At 36.2% G+C, this 23,163-nt stretch overlaps 1 protein-coding gene across 7 annotated transcripts in view; it reads left to right on the forward strand.

Moving 5' to 3' along the window:
- The window catches only part of gria4a (glutamate receptor, ionotropic, AMPA 4a), a 122,085-nt gene extending 99,218 nt beyond the window's left edge, over positions 1-22,867 (forward strand). Inside the window, exons 15-18 of one of the 7 annotated variants that reach the window (XM_027998890.1) lie at positions 1,481-1,728; positions 7,762-7,876; positions 12,967-13,104; positions 18,008-22,867. In XM_027998890.1, the coding sequence (XP_027854691.1) occupies positions 1,481-1,728; positions 7,762-7,876; positions 12,967-13,104; positions 18,008-18,172 (666 nt within the window). In that variant the 3' untranslated portion in view covers positions 18,173-22,867. Of the gene's footprint in view, positions 1-1,480; positions 1,729-7,761; positions 7,877-9,931; positions 10,047-12,966; positions 13,215-18,007 lie in introns of those variants that run through there. The other 6 variants (XM_027998896.1, XM_027998892.1, XM_027998893.1 and 3 more) reach the window with 6 other exon arrangements.
- Positions 22,868-23,163: the final 296 nt, after the last annotated feature.

Here is a 23,163-nt window from a genome sequence, read left to right on the forward strand (position 1 = left end):
TAGATCCAACTTGGTTGTAAATAAATGGCTCTTTTAGGCCTTACATGGCATGAGATCGCTTTTACACAGGATGCAGCGATGTACCACAGCAGAGCCTTGTGTTGTACAGTAGGCAAAGTTTTACAAAAAAATATGTGAATATTATATTTGACAAGTAAAAGCTCCCTGTTTGTGTGCAGTGCTGTCAGCTACAGTGCTGGTTCTGTTGTGTTGAAGCTAACACCAACTCTTCATCCTGTTAGTGAAAATAAAAACAACAAAATCAAAAAGGAGACAGTTGGTGACTTGCTGTGATACAGAGAGCAATGTGACAACTGTATTATAACTTTCTACTTTCAGCTCAGTTGGGATCAGTTTAAAAGCACAAGCCGACCACAGAGTAAAAATATTATTTAATGAATTAGTGACTGTTTTTGGTTTGAAAGTCTCGTGGTTGTTTGGTTTGCTATTGAATCAAGAGTTTTCCCCCCTTGATTAAAAAAATAATTCTGAATTATTTCAGTTAAAGCCTTCTGTTTGTTACAGTGCCTTGAAAATAGGCAGAAACACACACATCAGTGTTTTTATTATGATTGTATGTAAACATTATGAAGGTAAATTAAGCCTAGTAACTAAATGTTTATCCCTTATGTTTTATGCTTTAGATCTTTTTGTAAGATCCCTTTTATGAACATCAGTTTTTGAACATTGTCCTGTCGGTGGGATAGATATGAACTATGAGTCATACCAACACATAAGTATGCTTTGATCTAAACCAAACCGTTTAGATCATGGTTATCTGTTCAGAATCGATTTCAAGTCTTCTACAGGTTGCAACAAGTTTGTTCTGTTTTTGGCTTTTTTCATCTTCCCATTAGCTCTGACTCTCTGCCCCCATTGAACAAAGGTATCCCCACACCATGATACCACCACCACCATGTTTCAGTGTGGGTTTTATGCAATGTTAGATTTCCACCTCACACAGCATTTTGCATGTAGGTCAACAATTCAGTGTTGGCTTTGTCTAATCAAAGTATGTTCTTCTAACATGTTTGCTTTCTTCCATGCATGGCTTACGCAAACTTTAAAGTGCAATTACTTTGCTCTTTCTTTTGCTTAATGGTGGAAACTGATTTTTAAAATATTAATTAATTAATTAATTGTGAATTATTGAATTTTTAAATCAAAAATATTTAATGTTTTTCAGTTACAATAGATTTCTTATAAGGTCATGACAGTTGGATTCTAGTGATGTATCAGTACCTCAACTGAAATGGCAAACAAATTTCTAGGCAGGAAAAATATTTTTTTTATTTCATATTAACATGTTTTTTGTCTTCATAGCAAGTGTTTAAAAAGCACCCAACATAAACATGTTTCAAATGTTTAATGGCCACAAAAGCTGTAATCTGCATCAAATTCTGCATCTTTACCTTTGTGAAACAATGCCTTCTAATGTGCAAATAACCCTTGGTTTCTCCTCTCACCCGCTCCACCCCAGAGGTCCAAGATAGCCGTTTATGAGAAGATGTGGTCTTACATGAAGTCCGCTGAGCCATCCGTGTTCACCAGAACCACAGCAGAGGGTGTGGCAAGAGTGCGCAAGTCCAAGGGGAAGTACGCCTTCCTCTTGGAGTCCACCATGAACGAATACACGGAGCAGCGGAAGCCTTGTGACACTATGAAAGTGGGAGGAAATCTGGACTCCAAAGGATACGGCATTGCCACACCGAAAGGCTCACTGTTAAGGTGGGTGGAATAGTGTAACAATAGGAAACAGTAGCAACACTGATACTGTACTATTGCTGCAAAATTCCACCTACCCTGCTGTGCCTTTTATCCCACACAGATTGGACTGTCACTGCTGTCAGGTGGCAAGTTTTTTTTTTTTAACTTACAAATCTAAAGAACTGGAGTAATGATCAATCATTATTTTTTTGAATAGAAATTAAACTACAATGATTATAAATTAATTCTAACTTTATGCATCAGTTTTCACTTGGCAGCAGTGACAAATAAATGTTGCAAATGTAAAAAATTATATCATCATGCTTTCTCATTTGCTTTAATTTTTCTCTTTCTTGTTTTCCTTTTTTTTGTATCGTGTGAAATTGTTTCTGTCACTTTTTCTGCTGTACTCTCTTTTGATTTAGGGCTTGTCCCCTTCATTTCTCTGTCCAGTGTTGCTATCATCCACACATCTCATTTGTGGTTCTTACCTCTGTTGCACTGTCAACCATTCTTCCTTTTTTTCCATAGGGCCAACTACCAGGTAACTTTGTACATTTGTCTGCTGTCTTAAGTGTGTTTTTCCATGATGAAGATGATGATGATAATGATGATGGTGATAATGATTAGAATAAGAAATATTTAAATGTATTCACAGAAATCTGCCATGAGGAGGGGTAGAACCTCAGACTTTTGGCACTTTCTCCAGAGCCACAAAGGGGGGAATTTATAGACAATCAGGAAACATAAAACTGAGGGGCCTGGTCAATGGGGGGACTAGTGAGTAAAACTAACAAGGATTCTTGTGTCAAATTGCAAAGTCAAAATTAAAATGAGTATTTTATTGAATTTCTGGATGACATACAACTGTAATTTCTTTTTAAAGAATGCCAGATGAAAACATCAAATGATGCAGTACTTTATATCAATGTTTCCATAAAAGTTTGATTAAAATAAAAAATATAAGATAGAGGAAATGAATGAGAAAGCAATTGAATTTAACTACAGTTGGTCAGTTTACATCCTTCACTCCTCTGACTTATTGGCTTGAGTTCACAGTAAGAGCAACCAAGGATTTTATTTTAGTGGGACATTAGTAAATCTAATTCACTTATCAGAAGTGTGAACATTGCAAAGACTTTGAGGTGCATTATGGTTCACAGTAAACTCGAATCAGAAATCAAAATTGGGTCCTGATTTTGCCTCTTCACCATTTTCTCTTTGCCATTTGGATTGGTCATGCAAAGCATGTGTAAATTTATTTCTCAAGCAGTGGTAATTTTAGTGATTTTCTTTAATTGATAATTATCTACTGTGAGAAAATGCAGCTTTCTATTTATCTCAATAGTTCTTACTTAACTGAAAAGAAAAACCAAAAGAAGCATACTGGTTTCATTATTTGGATATGAATCGACTAGAGGATCTGAGAAATAGTACTTTTTTCTGTGGACATTACTAAAATAATGCTCCTCTTCGTAAGACCATTTATTTTATGAATCACCCAGGCAGTCTGTGCAGTAAGAAAAAGAAAATAAATTAGCACATCCAAACAAATGTTTATAGATAGCGATCTACTACTTGCCCAAACTCTCTTCTTTTTAGCACTGCTTAATACCTGTCTGTCCTCGAAGGAGCAGCTCATGACTAAATGAAATATAAATTCAAAGACCATCGTCAAAACGTAAACCAACCAATCACACAGGAATTATTGCTATCTACCATGTAAATTCCACAAGCCTTAATTTAATTCATATCAAATGAAAAACATTTGACTTTTCAAAAACATATTGAACTTATTATTTATGGCCCTGTTTGGAAATGTACTAGCTGCTACAGAAAAAAAAAAGAAGAGCTTTAAACAAATTTGTTGGTAATAAAATCTGACCTAAAATGGCCTGATTTTTGTTATCCGCTTAATATGGGGAAAATAAATTTGTGAGGCTTTCCAGAATGCCGCAGAGGCTACTGATGTAAAATCACAAATTCAGTGAGCTGCAGTATATTTTTATTTAAAAATTAACATGGTTCAATTCCACCTACATAGTATTTTTTATTACAAAGTTTGTCATAACTATTTTTTATGACAAAACTCCTGACAAGCTTAAGTTTATAAACTAACAGACGCCATAGGGGAGAAGTAAAGGAGCATAAATTGCTTTTGATTTTATAGAGATCAGTGTAAACTTAAAGATACCGTGGACTACAGTACTATAAAGCTTACTGTAGTAAAATATCAGTTAGGTTCCTGTCAGCCAAAAGGCATTTCTACACAATTCTGCAGCACACAATGTTGTGTGTGCTGCAGTACTGTATAACATAAATGGAGCAGGCTAAGATCTGGTGACTCCATTGGGCGTGGTCAGCTCTGAAGACGATCAAAACAAACATTACACTGCACTCCAGATAAAACCCACCCTTACCCTTCTCATTCATTATTATTATCATTATTATTATTATTATTATTATTACCACTAGGGATCATACACTGCTAAGACAGCCCTGAAAAACAGTATTTTTCCTTCTAAATACAGTAAGTTTCTATATTTTACTCTAAATCAGCTGTATTACTGTACAGCTTTAGTAGGTAATGTTTATCAAAATGTTCGTTTTTTACATATTTTTAAAATCTGTCGCCATGTCCTGACAGTACAATATGAGACACATAATCTGTGAAAAAAATCGAGCTCCTCTGCCTCCTCCCTGTGGTCCTACTGCCATCTGCAGAAATATACAGCTCCTGGTTAAAAACCACCAATCAGAGCCAGGACGAGGGTCTAAATACTGTCAATCGTTCTTGTGTATGCACTGCTCACACCCTCCCTTTTCTGCTCTGCTGTGTTATAGGATATCAGCACACACAAAAACCCACTAGCGGTTCTTTTTCTAACTTTATTCAGGTTGAGTCGTGTCCGTGACTCCATCCACACCCAATAATATGGCTGACGTAATACTATGAACTCTTTCTCACGGCTACTACAAAAAATTATCCATCTCACCCCAGGGAGTGAAAAAAGAAGTGGGCAACCTAGACCCTCCTTCAGTAGCCAACTTACCCCTCTGAAGAGAAGATTTCCAGATTGCAGAGCAAACTTTCTGTCCAGTCTTCAGATACTCCTGTGATTCCCAGTTCACCGGGAGTCCTGTTAAATTCTCCCTCTTATGTTCAGAGGGAGGAAATTATGGGGCATACAGCACAGTAATCACTTCAACAGTGCCATCTAACACTCCACAGCACCTTGACAGTTTTACCAAGCACTCACTATTGCCCCAGTGCACCTATCTTTTTTTCTTGAGAAATCAGACAAAATGAAACGACCTTTTCTTCAACCGCACATGTTGCCAAAGGCAGAAACCCTCCACAAAAAAAAAGAATTGAAAATAATCTCCTCTTTGCCCAACAGAGGGAGCATGGACTCTTTACAAGAGATGTGAATGGTGACCAAAGATGACACGGCTTCATGTCAACATGCTCGAACTATACACAGTATTTCTAGTTGTTAAGGAGTTCATGCCCTATATGATCATTCACCACATCTTGGTAAAGGAAGACAATTCCTGAAGCTTCACAGACTAGCCAGGGAAAAAACGTGAAGTAGCACTAGATTTCTAGCGATTCACGCAATGGAATTACCAGGAAATCTGAACAGATAGGCCAATCTTTTAGGAAGCCCTCTGTACCAAGAATGGATGCTGAACCCTCAAGTGGTGCAGCAGACCTGGCAGAGATGACAACGAGCTGTGGTAAATCTCTTCACCTGATGGGAAAATGCTCATTGCCCCAGTGAAGTATCTCTTCTAGATGCTCCACTGGGCATGGACGTGCTGGTACACTCGTGGCCGAATGTGTTGCTCTATGTGCCCCCATGTCTCAGCCTAATATCCCCAACTCTACTCAAGGTGAGAGAACAGGGCTTAACTTTGATTCTGGTGGCCATTGAAACCCTGAGTGGTGGAGATAATCCAAATTCTGTCAGCAGAACCATGGCCCCTCCTCATTCTCAGAGACCTTCGATCTCAGGTTCAGGGAGAGATTTATGATCCACATCCAGATCACCTGGCTCTCTGGACAAGGTGGCTATTAAAAGGTGGACCCTACATGCAGCAGGCCTCCCTCCAGACATCATAGAACCCATTCAAAATGTAAGCACTTCTTCTACCCGCTCTTTTTACAGTGTTTAATTGCAAGTTTTTGAGAACTGGTGTGTGGAAAGACAACCAAATCCTGTTCAGTGTTTGGTGGTGGATGTTCTCTGCTTCCTGCAAAGCTTATTGGAGAAGGGAATCTCTTTCCAACTATTAAGTCGTATGTAGCTGCAGTTTCAACTCAGCAGGTAGAGTTTGATGATAAACCTGTGGGGCCTGAAATATACAAAGTGAAAAGTTTAAACCAAAATGCAGGAGTTTTAAATTGTCTATATGTCGCTGTTTCCCACAGAGGGAAAGTACTGGAGAAATTTGACCAACTGCTCTCTCTTCTGCTCCTCCATCTATTTGTGTCATCATTTGTCAGATTTGCTCTGTGAAAGGCAAAACATAAACACTACTTCAGTCTCAAGTCCTGTACTATAACTCCCCCCCAAACTTCTATTGTGCAAAGTTTTTCAAAACCCCAGCCTCCCTGCAGTTCAACTCCTGTTGGAAAAAAAAAAGCTTTCCATTTAAAATAGAGAAGTGATTGACAGGATGTGGATATGTTGCTGTTTAAGCCTCCTTAAAACTAATCATTGAAACTATCCATGGTTGTTTCTGATTTCTGTCAGTTGATAAGAAGCACTGTCTTCCAGTCATGTGGCAGTGAGAGAGCCTGAGTTTGAGTCTTCCTCTCCTCCTGGTGTACTGTTCACAGGACTAAACTGACTTTATGATGTTGCTGACAGGCATGACTACTTTGATATTTAATTTTTCAGCAGATAAATGTTCTTTTCTTAACTAGAGCTGCTGTTATATGAATAATAATGAATACCTGTAATGTTTTTTTTCTGATTTTCATATATGTTTCAACTATTTTCTTCCATACCTTCTAAGTTGAGATGTCACAGCTTGTAGAAAGATCCCCCAAAGAACACTGTCTCTCTCTGAAGCTGAAGTATTTCCATTTGGAAATCTTTCATGATTATTTTTTTGATCAGGCAACAACTTTTCAGTCCCAGCATTGGATGAAATGTAACCTGACCATGAGGTTCTGAGATATGTTGTCAGGTATGCGGTCAAATCGGCAGACTAAGAAACATCTAGACTGGCACTATGGTAGAGATCCCAATACATTACTGTAGAATTACAAAATCATGGGTAGCAGAGAGCTTCTGGAGATGAGAAAGAGGAAAAAGGAAAGAAAAATAAATAGAAAATAGAAAAAATATTGCTACATGAAACTAACCTAAAACAAGTGAACTGGTTTGGTTTAATTTAACTGAGGAAAAAAAGGTGTATGTTTTTTTTTTTTAATGCAGTTTATGCAACCTTCTGGTGTCACCTGTACACAGTACATTACACATAGATAATTGTAAGTTTATTTTGTTTACATGAGGAAAAATTGCTTTGCATACAGTCTAGGAATGTCAGATTATTTAGCCTGGTCCCTGTGGATTTAGCTTGAAGGTCAGTTAGCTTGGTACAGTGGGAAGGACTGCTGCAGTTCTCATCTGTGCAGCTCGGCAGAGAAAACTGAGGATCGACAAAGATGGACAAGAGCACCATCAGCAGGCTGCAGAAATATGGTTACCTTAGTTTACTCATATAGTCTGTAACCTCTGAGGAGTGCATGCTCAGAAACAGTGACAGAAGAACCTGCAAAACTTTGCAAGTTAGTAGAACACGGATTAAAAAAAAACCTCAAACAGTAGGAGACAGGGTTGTTTGGGGTGCATCTCTCCCCACTCGCTCACCTTTATGCCTTAAGCCCCTCTTGATTTATCCTTCCCATTCGTTCTCTCCTCCTTTTCCTTCTCTCCTTCTCCCCCCCCTGGCTGTGATTTCCATCTATCTTGTCTGTTTGTCCCTCCATCCTCTGCTCTGACCAAACTATGTTATCTGTCCCTCCTTTTTTACTTAAAGAAACGCGGTCAACCTGGCCGTGCTAAAACTCAACGAGCAGGGCCTGTTGGACAAATTGAAAAACAAGTGGTGGTATGACAAAGGAGAATGTGGCAGCGGGGGAGGGGATTCCAAGGTTAGCCCTCTCTGTCTGCCCCACCCGCCCCTCCCCAACTACTCAATGACAGGGGCCGCTCACAAGCTGCAGGAGCTTGCGATGGCCCCGTCCTTGGAGAGTGTGACACATGCATCTGCCCCGCCGAAAGGTTTATGGACCATACAGGGAAGGAAAAACCCTTCAAGATATTCACTTGCAGAGAGAAAATATTTTATAGATACAGACAGAGACTAGTATGCAGTAAGGAAGCCCTTATTTCAAAATAAGTATTTGAAAAAGTCTTTTTTTGAAAGAGCAAATTGGTTTGACTAAATTCCAAAAGGTAGAAATTCAACAAATCATCAAAAAACTTTATTTTATTATAGTGCATAACATATTATTAATTTCGCTATTGACTTAGTAAGCATCTTCTAAAATGAGAAACAGAAGAAAGCAATGACAAAATTTAAGTGATTAATATTAGCACATAGAGAGCAACTACTGTGAAGACAGGAATATTTCCCCCCTTGAGGCTGCTCTGAGTATAGGTGAGAGAGAAGCTAATCAACGGTCTGAGGACTGCACATTCAAATTGTATCCAGTCCTTAACTGTGGAGCTGTTGTACTTACAGATGTTAATCAGGCAATTTCTATATGTCAACATTTATTCTGCATCTGAAGATGCGGGCAGCGCTTTGAATTATCTAAGTGTTTATATAAAAAGTACAACATTTTACATAGTAGTAAAAAAAAACAAGGAAATTATTTAAATACATGTAACCAACTTAAAACTAACTTTATAGTTAGCCATTCTGTAATTACAGACTTAGTCATAAATAGTTGTTGACTCAGTAAAGCTCATTTTACAATTATTCAAATATCTGTGGTTTGCACATTTTTGTAAGTATTTAGCTAATATAAACACATCTTCACGCTGAGGACCCTACACTATGGATTCTTGTTGGCTGCATATAATAGAGAAACCAGTTTACACATTTAATTTATATAATTGCAATGTCATAATGATGGCATATAAGCCAGTAGTTTTTCTATGCCTTCATTGTAAGCAACCTCAAAAAGTAATATCAGTGTGAAGCCAATTAAATGCATTTTTATTTATCTGTACAATATAGAGTTGGGGCATCACCAACTTAGAAATTATGAAGACACACCAAGATAATTGAGATTAATCTTTTGGAAGTGTGCCTGTGCAGAGTTGGGTGCCAGTCTAACCATTAACAGATGTTGCATTAGTTTACTTTATATGCAAAAGCTTTCTTGGCAAAGTCTGAATTAATTACAAACTGGATCAAATTTAGAGCTAACCAGCAGAAAAGCGTATGCTGAAATAATCGACTTTAACATTGCAGCAATATTCAAAGAACTGTAGCTACTAATTAATTAGATAGATAGATAGCATTTATTGTCATTGAACAGAATTCAACGAAATTTCCATTGCAGCTCCCGTGCAAAAGGTCAAATATATACAGTATAAATAAGCAAACACACAATAATAATAATAACAATATATACAACTAAATTAACTAAAGGCACTCAACCACACCAAAGAAGTAGCAGCAGGTCCAATTATGGCAAAGTACAGATAATGTGACAGTGCAAAGTGCAGAACAATATGGCTGTGTGGGGGTTGATATATCATATCAAAAATGGATTTAAATAGTCAGTTTATGAAATCTAAAGCTTCATACTTTAAGTTGGACAAGTGTAGCTCTCTCTCTCTCAGTAGCAGCATAGAGCTAGCTTGATGCTAATAGACCTGTCTTGATAGTATTTTCTTTCTGGTTCATTGTGGAAATTAGCAGGGGCAGAATGAATGTGTTACCATGAGTGACAAAGGTGGGTCCCACTCATATGTATGTAGCTCGACTTAGCTCCTTGTAGCCCTCCCACCCCCAGCCCCTCCTTAAACGAGCATACACACATGTACTCAGTGGGATCCAAGCTAGGTCACTTGTAATGTATGTAATCAAAGTTTTCTATGTGACTTGAGATGTTCAATGCAAATGTGAAATACCATAATAACATAAAATAACATGACCTATGATGTTATTTATGTTATTTTTACACGCAAAGAACCCCGGTAAACCTTGCAGTTTTGAAACTGAGCGAAGCAGGCGTCTTAGACAAACTGAAAAACAAATGGTGGTATGACAAGGGAGAGTGTGGACCCAAGGACTCTGGAAGTAAGGTCAGTCTCACGCTGCTGTGGCCTGCAGAACGCTAGCCTAAAACTCATCTTGAATGCGCTACAGATTACTGCAACTACTGCCTTAGAAGTACCTTTTTTCAAAACTGTCTTAATTAGCCCAAAAATAAATCATAAGCATGCTTGACATACAATTTAATGGTGATTTCTTAAAGTGGGCTATTTTTATTAGATTAAATTAAGGTTCTGGTTTACCCCAGGCCAGAATAATAGCAAATACTTGTCCAGTTTCTGTAGCAATCTGCGGCAACACCATCTTCATTACAGTTCCAGTGGTATCAGAAATTCCCACCATTCATAATTTTTGTTTATTCTCATTTGTTACTTTAGATTTGGTGTCTTGAAACAAATCTACTCTTGGGAGTAGTGCTGATGTATTATAGTTATTGTCCCTTGCTTTTGTTCTTCATATTTTATCAAGATAGGATAATTTTACATTACTTTATAGTAAGGGTTTAAAATACACATTCAACGTTTTCTTTCACTCTTTGCGAAAATAAAATACTGAACCATTTAAGTAGTTGCTACTAGGCCTGTCACAATAACAAACTTTGCTGGACGATAAATTGTCCCAGAAGTTATTGTGATAAACGATAATGGTGTTTTGAGACCATTTTCAAGAAATGTAATGGTAATGGCAAAATGTAAGAATACATTCTCAAAGATCAATAAACTTTGAATTAGTGAACATTTAGCACTGGAACCTGACAGCATTTTAAATATCCAAAATAAATACACAAAACAAAAGAGGCAACAAATGAAATTAATTATGAAGTCTCTGGAAACAAAATTGTCCTTCAAAAGTGGCTATTTAAAACCAAAGCACCTTTTGACATCCAGATTTTGGTAGAAAGAAAGAATAAAGAGAAAAATGATAAATCATGCAAATGGAAATTATGGAGTTTCTTTTCATTTATTATGCAATTGATTTATTGCTTATTGTGACAGGACTTGGTGCTACTAGAAGATATTACATTAAGTTCCTAAATGCAATAAACCTCTTAATATTGTATAATGATTTAAACACCAACTCCAATTAATTTCATGGAATGTTTTGCAATAGAAAAAAAAGCAGCATGCACCTGTGAAGTTGAAGGAAATTGACAAATGATTTTCATCATAACTTGTAATAAAAATGTGATGTGTATTTGTATTTAGCCTCCATTAGTCTGAAATTCTCAAAAAGATCCACTACTGATGCCCTCAGATGTTACTTAAAAAGGCTTTTGTTTATGTTGAATCTGTGATTGTTGCAAAAGTCAACATATTGACTGATCAAGGCTGAGTACATATGCACACACCACACCATTTGGTGTTTTTTTTTTTCTAAAACAAATTTGAAAACAGCATAATTTTCCTTCCACCTCACACTGATGTACTTAATTTATTAGATAAATCCTGATAAAATACATTGAAATTTGCATTTGTAACATGACAAATATAGAAATTCAAAATATATGAACTCCTTCGTAATGCAAGTAAATTCACTTTGAAATGGTTACAAATGTAGCCAGACGGAGCAATTGAATTGTATGCACAGAAATCTGAAATTTTTCCAAATATGGTCAGAAAAGTCAACAAATAGGAATAAAATTATAAACATCTCAATTCTAACTGAATGAATAGCCCTATGTAAACTGAGTTATTCCTAATACATTTAAAACTGCAATATGTAACTTTTAAAAATATTTATTAAATCTGTCGCCGTGTTTTGAGAGCTTAGAATGAGACGGATAATCTGTGAAAAAAATCGAGCTCCTCCATCTTCTCCCTGAGCTACTATTGTAATCTGAAGAAATGCTCCGCTCTCAAAAATAACCAATTAGAACCAGGATTCGTTCTGGTTCTGATTGGTTCACAACCTATCAGAACCAATGAGCAACATTGTCGATCAGAAAAATGTGCTAATAGCGAAGAAACGACTTACCGTTCATGCTAACTAGCCTTATCTGTGGCAAACTATGTTGTGGTGAACCATCTGTAGTATAGTAGATAGCAAAGGGAAGAGGGTGAGCATTAGAGTGATTGACGGCACTAAGACCCTCCTCCTGTCTCTGATTGGTTGGTTCTGACTGATTGGTGTACTTCTGCAGTTTGGACTTGGAGCACTGGGAGAAGGTAGAGGAACTAACATTTTTCACATATTCTCTATCTTATACTGTGATGATATAAAGATAATCCTAACAAATATGTAAAAAATACATATCTTAGAAACGTTACATACTGCAGCTTTAAAGAATATCGTCTTAAGTCCATAAAAAGCATGATTTAAATCAAACAAGAGCTAACATATTTTCATATTATATTTTAGTTACATCTCCTCTCATTAAAATTATTTTCACTTTCTTTTTTTGTAGTATTAAAAAAACTTATGCAATATAAAAACCTTTGTATGTTTCTAAAATGTTTTGTAGGTTGCTGTCTTTTACTGATATGAAAAGAAGGTGCTTAATTTTATTCTCAGAAATTTTGAAATCTGTTTGTAGTTGTACTTATGTCATAAATGTGTTTTTAAATGTGTTTTGTAGTGTTTGTGGTGGCAGTAGTGAAACTTGTAGCTAGTATCATGTAATATTGTGATTAGTCCTATTACTTTAATGTTTTTGTCAATAGCATAGAAAAGCTTACATCAACAGAATATTTATTTTGTGTTATCTTCTTTTCTGTGTCTAACTCACTCTTCCTTATTCTCTGTTTCTTCCCTCGTTTCACCCCTATTGATCACTTTGCTCACTCTTCCTCCTCATGTGCTCTCTTCTTCAACTTGTCTTTCCACTCTTCATCCATTCAACTTTTTTCATTAATTTCTCCTTTACTCATCCATATCTTTTCTCTACCCATCTTTTTTTTTTTTACAAACACCTTGACTCCTCCGTCCTTCCCTCGCTCTTCCTTCCTGCAGGACAAGTCGTCTCAGGCTCTAAGTCTGTCCAACGTGGCTGGAGTCTTCTATATTCTCGTGGGTGGCCTGGGTCTGGCTATGCTGGTGGCCCTGGTCGAGTTCTGCTACAAGTCACGGGCCGAAGCCAAGCGCATGAAGGTGGACCTTAGCCCCCCCCACTGCCCCAGCCCCTCCCCCAGCACCCAGAATCTAGCCACTTATAGGGAGGGGTACAACGTGTACGGCTCCGAGGGGGTCAAGATATAGGGGTAGGATTTAGAGGCTCCCATACATAGGTGGGGTTATGGTGGTGTTGATCATGGTGGTAGTGCTGTAGAGTTTGTTTTGTGGAGGCTGTCGCGCCACGTTCTTGATGTGATGAGGATGTGGTCAAGCATTGTGGAACCAACGTAACATTTTTGTGTTTTGGCTGTTCTACTTTTGTTTTGTTTTTGTTTGGTTTTTTTTTGTTTTTTTTGTTTTTTTTAACTTTACTATCTCAACATTTTCTTGGATTATTTATTTATTTTTGGCTTTAAATATGGTTTGTGCTTCTTTTGTGATTGAAGTTAGATTTGTGTCACCAAAACTTGGCTCCATTGTCTTTGGCTGCAGATGAGGATGATGGTGATGATGATGATGAGGAGAATGACAGTGATGGTGAAGCTCTTGGCTAATAAACAGACTAGGCACCTGCATTGTTATTTTAGTAAATTTATAATAATATTGGGATGAATCAGGGATGCACAACTCCAGCGACATAGATCAAACTTCCAAGTAATTAATTTTTTTATTCATCCATGTATTTTCTTTAAAAATATAACTTGTTACTTATTATGAGTTAGATGTATGATCTTTTGTGATATTCCATCAATAAAGGACAAGACAACAAAGGCAGGTGTAGACAGTTTCTAAATTAAACATTGTAGTTTATATTTTTACCTAAATATTACCATTCCAGCAACAATAAATGTGGAAATATTGGTAGTAATTATCTATTAACAATTGAAATTATTTTTTTTTTTGCTGTCAAACGATAACAAAGTTAGTTTATTTTTGAATCTTACCAACCTGGGAGCATAACCTTGTTACCAAGGTTCTCCTCATTAAAATTTGTGACTGCTTCTGGCTACAAATTAATTAGCTACTGTGTGGACAGCAATTATCATGAATTTGTTTCTGACTAGACCATGTTTCGGTGACCTGAAAATGTGACAGGCATCTAATGAAGAATGTCAAGTAGAAGCTCCTAAAGGGTATACATTCTAATTTTAGCAACTTTTCAACTATATTCAGGCCTAAAGTAGTCACAGTTGAAACCAGACGTTTATATACACACATAAAAAGACACATACATAATTGTTCATCAAGAAAATAGTTTATATCCTACGTAACACAATAGTCTGACACCGTAATCTAGATCAGATATCATCTCCTATATAAAGAAGAAAGGTATAGATACATAAGAGTGTTTGTTGTCAGGAAAGTGCCCTTAAAATACCTGAATTTCTTTAAAAAGCAATAACATGGCCGATTAAAATCTATTTATTATTTGTGCTTTTAATAGTTACTGGTTTTATGGCTCTAAAATATGCTAAAATATATATGAAGTCTTATAGATAAAAAAGAAATAGGACTGCAACGCTATTTGCTTTTAATTTATCTTTGCTTACTATTATTTGACAACCTACATATTTAGTAATTTATTTGCAGCACATTGCTATTTTCACTTTGTTCTCATTCATCAATCCGATCAAAATAGTGGCATTTATGATTGAATTAGTTGTTGTGATCATACATTTTCCAAACAAATGTTCCTTCAGGATGTAAAAGGCAGAGCTAGATGTATATTGCATTTTCAATTCAATAAACCAAAGATAAATGAGTGCATAGTAAGTTCTATAAGAACTCTGATTGCTATTAGCTAACAGCGTTTTCACTCATGCATTGCATATTCACTGTGTCATCCGCAAACTGGAGTTGTGCAGCCCTGCTGCCGATGATCCAAACTGCCCTGTTTGACTTATTCCAGTCCTGGTAACTTTAAAACAGCCCACCTACTTACTTTGCATCAATAGAGAGGGATAATTGATGAGCAACACTTCATATAGAACAGCCACTCAGTGATGTTGCAAAACCATGACTCATGTTTACTGATAGCACCGAGCAATTACTGTGCGGGTAGGTGAAAGAATATGCTGAACCCAGCTTTATTGGCCTGCATAGCAAACCATTCAGACGTAAAACAAGATGTATTTCACCTCCAACTAAACTGGCTGCCCAAATAAAATATTGATAATTAAATAAAGGACTCCAGGTATAGTAATTATCAGCTTCAAGATTGCCATTTTATCTGTTAAATATAAACTGGGAGACAATAGTCAAAAGCTATTATTGAAATGTTTTTTTTTTTAAATCTTGCCATCTGGACTTGAACGTTAAGACACACATAGCATTTTGTTTTCTATAATTGTAAACAAATCATCCATTAAGAGGGTAGGTCTGAATCAAAAATCTGTGAACAAAGAGTTATGGCTCTCAGAAACATGAGGTTTTATTTTCAGGCATCAGCCGCAGCTGTTGCATCACGTGGTTGCCTGTTTGCGTGAAGTGTTAACCACATCTGACCACTATAGTCAGTCACTCCCTTTCTATAAATCTTAACATATAAATGAAAATAAACACTCCTTCACATTTTCCTTTTGTCTTTCCAAGCTCCTCACCTTCCCAATTCTATCCTTGAAAATCCACACCTGAATCTCACAGACTACAGAAGCCTCAACCCAGAAATGCATGTCACCCCTAAATGCAGATGTTTACTTCCCGAATCTTGTCTACCTATTGTTTGTTGACTGTTGCCTGCTTTGGCATTTGTAAAAGAAAACTGTACATTATGATTAGACAGCATATGGAGATGGAGACATGAATGTGTTGTTTAGATTGCATTTAGCCCATTTTTAGGTTAGGTTTTTAAAATTACATTAAGGCCATGTGCGACATTCAACCATAGAGCAAAGTAGTATTGTTTTGCATGCAAATGCATTTTGTTCCCTTTAGAGTAGCAAAATTATTTTTAATAGCTTAACAAAATTTACTGGTGGAGCTTTTGAGCAGTATGAATAAAGTCTCTACAAGCATCTCCATACTGCAATTTTGCAATATTAATAAAAGAAATCTAGCTGAACAGTCAAGTGTGCATTTCTTTTAATGCATACTTGAATAGGTGTCCTCTCCTACCATTGGAAGTACGGAGTTTCAGCCAGTAAACTTTTACTCAAAAATAAGATGTTTAGAATATGTTTTAACCAAATAATTTTCTCCAACCAACAACCTAAGAACAAATCTGAGTGATCTGCTTTAGTAATAAAAAATATTTTAAAATTGTTTCCCAAAGCTCATAGTTGCATTGTTCTGATGCCAATTTTACAATTTGATAAAAAAAATTAGTTAATTAATTAAAAAACTAAATCAAATTCAGGCAATATCATTCACTGATAAGATAAAAAATAAACCGTATTTTTGCATATCCTTATAAGTAATAGTAATCATGTTTTTTTTTGTTTTTTTATTTGTTGCAGCACATTATCCTCCAGATTTACTGGTACTCCAGAAAAAGATGTGTAAACGCCTAAAAATGCATTATTCTTTTTATGCACGTTATAGTTTTTCTCAGTTGCTTTCGTACATTTCTCAGAGCAGACGTGAAATTCTCAAAACTGCTTGTGCATTCTTCAAATCATCCTTGTTAGAATAATTTTATTATCATCGTTACATTAGTAGTGCTACTAGGGTAATCTATTTGGTTAAAGTGAATGTGTGTGAGACAGAGCTAACCTTTCTTTAACCCTTAAAACTAGTTCTTTGAAGATGGTCTTCTGATGAGTTTTCCCTAGTCGGCAAGTTCTACTGCAGAGCTTCAGAACACATGGTGAGCTGTTCAGAGGAGCAGTTCGCTCTGTCTTCTCCTTTTGCAAAAGCTTGGTTGAAAACTCAAACGTTGTCTGTGGTTCTTTCTTTGTATTTTAGGTACACAAAAATACCTATCAATCCTTGATCACTTCACTTGTTCACATCGAAAAAACCTGTTTCTCATTTCTTTCAACAAGTTTGGTATATCTATTCAAGTGATTGTATATGAGTCTTCACTTTTTCCTACATTTTCAATTGCTTATGCCATGTGGATCAAAATGAGTCTCTGTTGAATTGTCTCCACAACATTTCAGCACAAGTTTGGCATATAAGTCTTTCATATTCCTATACATTTCCTTTTCTTTTCCCAAATCTGTCCTGAATTGATAAATTGCTCCCAGGTGAATCCTGAGTTGACAATATAACTAAGCAATTTGATGGTCTTATCTGTACACATTGACATGAGGACTTGTCATTCTGATGGCACTGACATGTTCATTGACACGGATATTTATTGTTGAGAGATAAGCTAAGGATTTTGAGAAATAGTCTGGTAATGCTGATAATCCACAGTGTTTTGCTTTTTGTACAAATTGTTTTGAGAAGTGCACTTACTGTTTTGCAGATGTCGAGGATGATTCGAGATATTTACCAAAGCGGCTGAAAAAAATGCAAAAGAAAATAAAAAGGAAACAAGAAAAATAACTAGTTTTAAGTAAAATAATTTTGTCATTGTTAAAAATTGGAAAGAAAGAATGATGCGCTATTCAGGTACGGCTGAAAAAAGATTCATATTTATCATAACTCCACATAGGTGGAGGTTAAAACTTGTATGTGCAATTTGATTTTTATAAATATTACCTAAAGACTTCTAACAGATTTATTCCAGATGTGCCAATAAATGTGGAGGACACTGTATATGTTGCTGTATTTGTGTGACGGTGATAAAGTGAGTGTATATTTATATGTTGTGTGCACAGGCACATGCATGTGTAAGTGCTCTGGGCATGTTGGTCAGCAGAAATATCCATGTGTTTAGTGAATGGATTGCATATCAGATGATTCCCATGTTTCTGTGATGAGTTTTTTTTTTTTTTTTTTAAACAAATCATCTCTCCACCTCCTTCCTATGTCCTCTCCATCTCTTACACAGCTCTCTTTCTCTGAAGCCATGCGGAATAAGGCCCGACTGTCCATCACGGGAAGCGTGGGGGAGAATGGCCGCGTCCTGACTCCAGACTGCCCCAAAGCCGTGCATGCTGGTCACGCCTCCCTCCGACACCCCGGCCTTGCAGTGGTCTCCTCCGGACTGCCCTGAAAACCAAAAACACCTGCCGTGCCTTAACCACACACAAACATGAAGACTTTGAAATCAAAACACACACACAGAAACACACACATGCTTGCAGCATATCATATTCACACACACACACACACACGCACACCCCCGCATTATAGCGACAGAAAACTGAACAAAAATACTCAGAAACAGAGACATTTTTAAACACTTGAATACACAAGAACGAACTTCTGCGAAATCATTTCACCTTCCTGCTGCCACTGGCTCAATTTACAAAAGACAAATGAACTAAAACTGTGAAGTGAGAGGTCCAGAAAAAGAAAGATGAACAACCAAGACTTCACAGTTACCTACAGCATTAAGATATTTTTTTTCTTCTTGTTGTTTTTGTTTTCAGTTTTTGGAAAGGACGATATTGTGATCATTTCAAGCCAACGTGAAAGTCAGCACAGATTTTCATTATTGAAAAGAAATAATAATCTGGGACAAAAACCACAAATCCAATCAGACCATGATGATGGTGGCAATAAAGATGATTGAATCTTTCGAAGACACCTAAAACACGCCCGTTCCTACTCTCTTTGGATATTAATGGCTCTTAAGCCACACCCTCTGGAAAAAGGCCTTAGTTATTCCCTGCAAACACTATTTTCATGATCATCATCATGGTCATCATTTACTTGCCTGCAAAGACTGCGTGCCAGATATTATAACTATTAGGAGACCAGAAAACTGTAAGCTTGAACGGTCAGACTGTGCAAACCTGCTCCTTTGCCACAGACTCTTCATAGTAAATGAAAAAAAGCCTTTTTTAACGTACATACAGAATAATCTTTTTGCTCTAAGTCAGCTGGGTGATCAACCATTGCAGTACTGAAATAACCTCGAAATGTGTGGCTACTCTTTGCTAAGGAATACACAGAAATTTGTAAAAGAAAAATATATTAATAACATTTTTTTTTCATCAGCAGTAACATTATATTAATAAAACCACTAAGCAGACAGATGAATATACATTTTTGTTAAGCAGCAATGGTAAAGTTTGAGCTCAAGAGATGAAAACAAACATATGGGCAGATCTTTAATGGCTCAAAATGCTTCTCAACTTAACCACTGGGAAGTCAGAGAACTTTGCAAAAAGAAATTGATGAAGGCTGCGTGAAACGTTGGTTTAGAAAGAAGTACAACGCAGAACTCAGATGCTACTAAAAAGGTGAGCTACAGTGCCTTTCACAAATATTCATTCTCCTTGAACTTTTTCATATCTTATTATAGTACAATCCCAAAGTTCAATGTAATTTGTAAGAACTTTACAGATAATGGACTAACACAAGGTAAAGCAAAATTATGAGGTGAGAGAAAAATGCAACTTCATCTTATATCTTCTTTTGATCAAATATAAATTGGAAAAGTGCAGCATGTATTTGAACTCCCAAATCAGCCTCAAGTCTTTCTTCCTGAATTGCTCTGTATTTGCCTTTATTTGTCTTCCCATCGACTTTGACCTGCTGTCACCTCCTACTGGAAAAGCATCCCGACATTACCATCTTGTTTCACATACGACGTATTCAGGGTAGTGTGCAGCATTTCCTACAAGTATCATGTTCCATATTTAGGTTAAAAAGTCTAGTTTTTAAATCACTTTCTTCCACATTTTCTGCGTTCCCTATATGGCTTGTGGCAAACTATAAACAGGACTTATTTTGTCTTCTTATCTTACTTCCTTTCAAAAATATATTTTTTCTTGCCCCTCTTCCACAAAGGTCAAAAATGTGGAGTGTATGACTGACAGTTCTCTTGTGTGGACAAAGTCTCCCACCTGAGCTATGAAACTCTACAGCTCCTCCAGATTTAACATGGCTTTTTTTTTTTGGCTACTTCTTTGTTCCTTTCTCTCTGTATATCCTAATTAAAGCCCTTTTAATGGTAATTGCTACCATTGGATTGTAATTAGGGGTAGCAGAGTGAAATGGATCAAGACGAGTTATTTCATACAAGGCACTTTGAATTGTCTTATTGCTGAAAATGTGCTATATAGAAAAAATTATCTTACCTTACAAATGCACCTTATACTTTTCAGTGTTTTATTTGTTGAAAATCTATCTTTTAACTTCAGCTTCATGATTATGTGTTACTTTGTGTTGGTCTGTCACGTAAAAGCCCAAATAAAATGCGTTAACATTTCTTTGGGTTAAAAAGTGCCGCAACTTGAAAAATATCAAGGAGTATGATTCCTTTTCAAGACACTGCTTTAGGCCAATTGAAATATTTCTTTGTAGATCTGCCCACAACGCAGTCACCACCAATTGTTTCTGCTGGCCATAATCAAGTTGAAAACCACCGGTCTATGCTGACTGAGTTCACCTGATTGATTTTAAAGTCTTACAGGTACATTTCACAATTTAGCTGAAGCTCTAATGGGCACTTCGGTTGTTGTTCTACGCCTTCTGATTTTTCAGTGGCTGGGGCAAAGGTACCAGAAAGCTTGCTTTTTAAAACAGTTGTAAATAACTGCGTAGCAAATCAGAGCTCACCTGTCTTTTTTAAAGCATCTTAGATAACAAATCATTGCAATAATGAACATAAAAAAGAAAAATGCCACAACTTGTAATTAAGTAAAAACTCTTTTTTTAAATAAATCTACTTACTTATATATAAATATATATGATGCATATAAATATATCTATATGACAATAGAGAGGTATAGTAAACATTGATCACTGATTGTCAGAGGCCATGACACACGTTCTGTTACATGGCTGTTTCTTTTGATAACTTGAGAACATTATGACGCTATAGTCATCGTGTGTCCTGACCCACACTGAATGTCCATCTGGCACTCACAGGGACACACACATACACAATGTGCACATTAACATTGTCGCATTCACAGGGTCAGCTTAAAGTGATCAGTCGAAAAGAAATGTCATTATCTTTTTTCTATATGGGAAAAAAAAGCTTTTAAACCTCTCATTTAAAGTCTTTCTGTTCATGAACAGAAATGATTTGAGTCATTATGATTTTGTGGGAGAGTGTAAGAAGTGGGTTTCCAGAGACCATAGGTTTGGACTGTTAGGAGGACAACGCAGTGTGACGTTTCAAGAGTGTAATATTTTCGGGGCATTTCAAATCAACTTTGGTCCATTTTGTTGTCTCTTCTCACCAGGTGTGAGTCCCGCTGCAGATCAAAATCCAATGTTATTTCAAATTAAACAGGGTTTTTTACATCAACCAGTCCAGTTTTTTCTCTTTTTTTAAAAACTGTTGCATAATGTATGGGATTTTGTTTTGGCTTTCATACTTTAACTGCTGGCCCTGGAGACAAAACAAATTACATATTACAGTGATATCTAATGAGCTTTTGGCAAACAACAATATGTCCCAGGAATGGATTTGCATTGCCGCTGTAATGCAGCATGGCAGAGATTGTATTACCGAGATTGTGTTCATTTTACAGTCTGATGGTGCAATTGGGAGAATTTTTTTATACCTGTGCTTCCCCTTTGAGCATTTTTCTATCTTTCTCTTCCTCTAATTTTTCTACTCATTCTACAAAAACACTACTTTTTGTATTCCCTTTTGCAAATGAAAAGTGGTTTATTATGAGCAATAAATTCACTGCCTAATAATGAGACAAAGGTAACTGACAAAACCAACTGATATGAGGTTTGTGAAGCTGTTTGGTCCAGTTTTCACACAAATAAAAATGAGCAAAAATTCTATCTTTAAATTGATCAATTTAGAAATACATTAAGTTGGAGTTACCATAATTAATGACAAACCTAACACTTTCTAGAAAATAAAGTTGTACTGCAAAAAAAGTTTATAATTGACCTTTTTAAGTTGATCTACTAACTTTAATTAATAATCTATGACTTTTTCTTTGAGTCACATGGAATATTTCCATAGGTTACTTATAAATTACTTATAAATACAGTATGAAAAGGGAAACACAAAAGACATAGCATTCGATTAAAGTAGATCCTTTTAAAAATAATTAAGAAATGCCAATGAGAAAATAACTTCATAATCAAGACAAAAGCTAGATGAAGACCCATATTCTGTATGTTGTAGCATCAAACACAGTATGAAGAATGCTAAAGATATCTATACATATATAGGATAATTGCAGCAAAGGGTGACATCTTGAGGTTGCAAAGTCTTCATATCAGCATAACTTTACCCTCACACGCATCAGTCAACTCTGAAATTATTCATCTGATATTTTTATTTTATTTTTGACCAACCATGATGTACAGTGCAAACATTGTCCATTTGGGGGGGGGACTGGAAGTTGCCAGGAGAAGGTGACTTTTTTAACCTTAGGAATGTTAAGGTGGGAGGAGTTGCGATCACACATTTCAAACAAATCAGACCGGTATTTGCTTCACCTGACAGTGTTAAGACATTATTCCTGCAGCCTTTCTCAGTAAGATAAACAAATCTGAAGCTTCAAACTGCTAAATAAAACAGCTTATGCCTGAGTTCAACCACAGGATGAGCAAACTTTGCATGAAAAATGGAAAAGCTGTTCGTTTCCATGGTTTCAACATATGCAAAAGCAGTTATTTTATGACATTGTTGTGGGGTGGCAAGTAGACTGCAATAAGCTGCGCTATCAATATTCTGGCTTTAACATTTTATCTTTTGTTTCTCAATGTTTTTCTACATGTTTTCTTTACTTTTATAGTAAAACATCAATTCCAAATCTAAGGTCTTTCTGTAATTTTTGTCATTATTCTCACATCTTTACTTTGATTTAGTTAAACAAATATTCATAGTGTACTAATAAACTACATAAACAGGAGGGTGCAAAACCTTTACAGAGCTCAAAGCAATTAAAACAGGACAAAGTTTTGTCAGGTTTGTTCATTTAAAAACAAAACTTGCAAATAGTCGACAGCATTTCTAAATTACTAATTCTCAATTAGCCTCCTTTCATGGAACAGTAGTGCTTTTTCGATAACTTTTCAACTCATCCCTTCAAAACAAATTGTTTTGGTTTTTTG

Source organism: Xiphophorus couchianus, chromosome 18, assembly GCF_001444195.1.
Source record: "Xiphophorus couchianus chromosome 18, X_couchianus-1.0, whole genome shotgun sequence".
In the NCBI taxonomy this organism is placed as follows: Eukaryota; Metazoa; Chordata; class Actinopteri; order Cyprinodontiformes; family Poeciliidae; genus Xiphophorus; species Xiphophorus couchianus.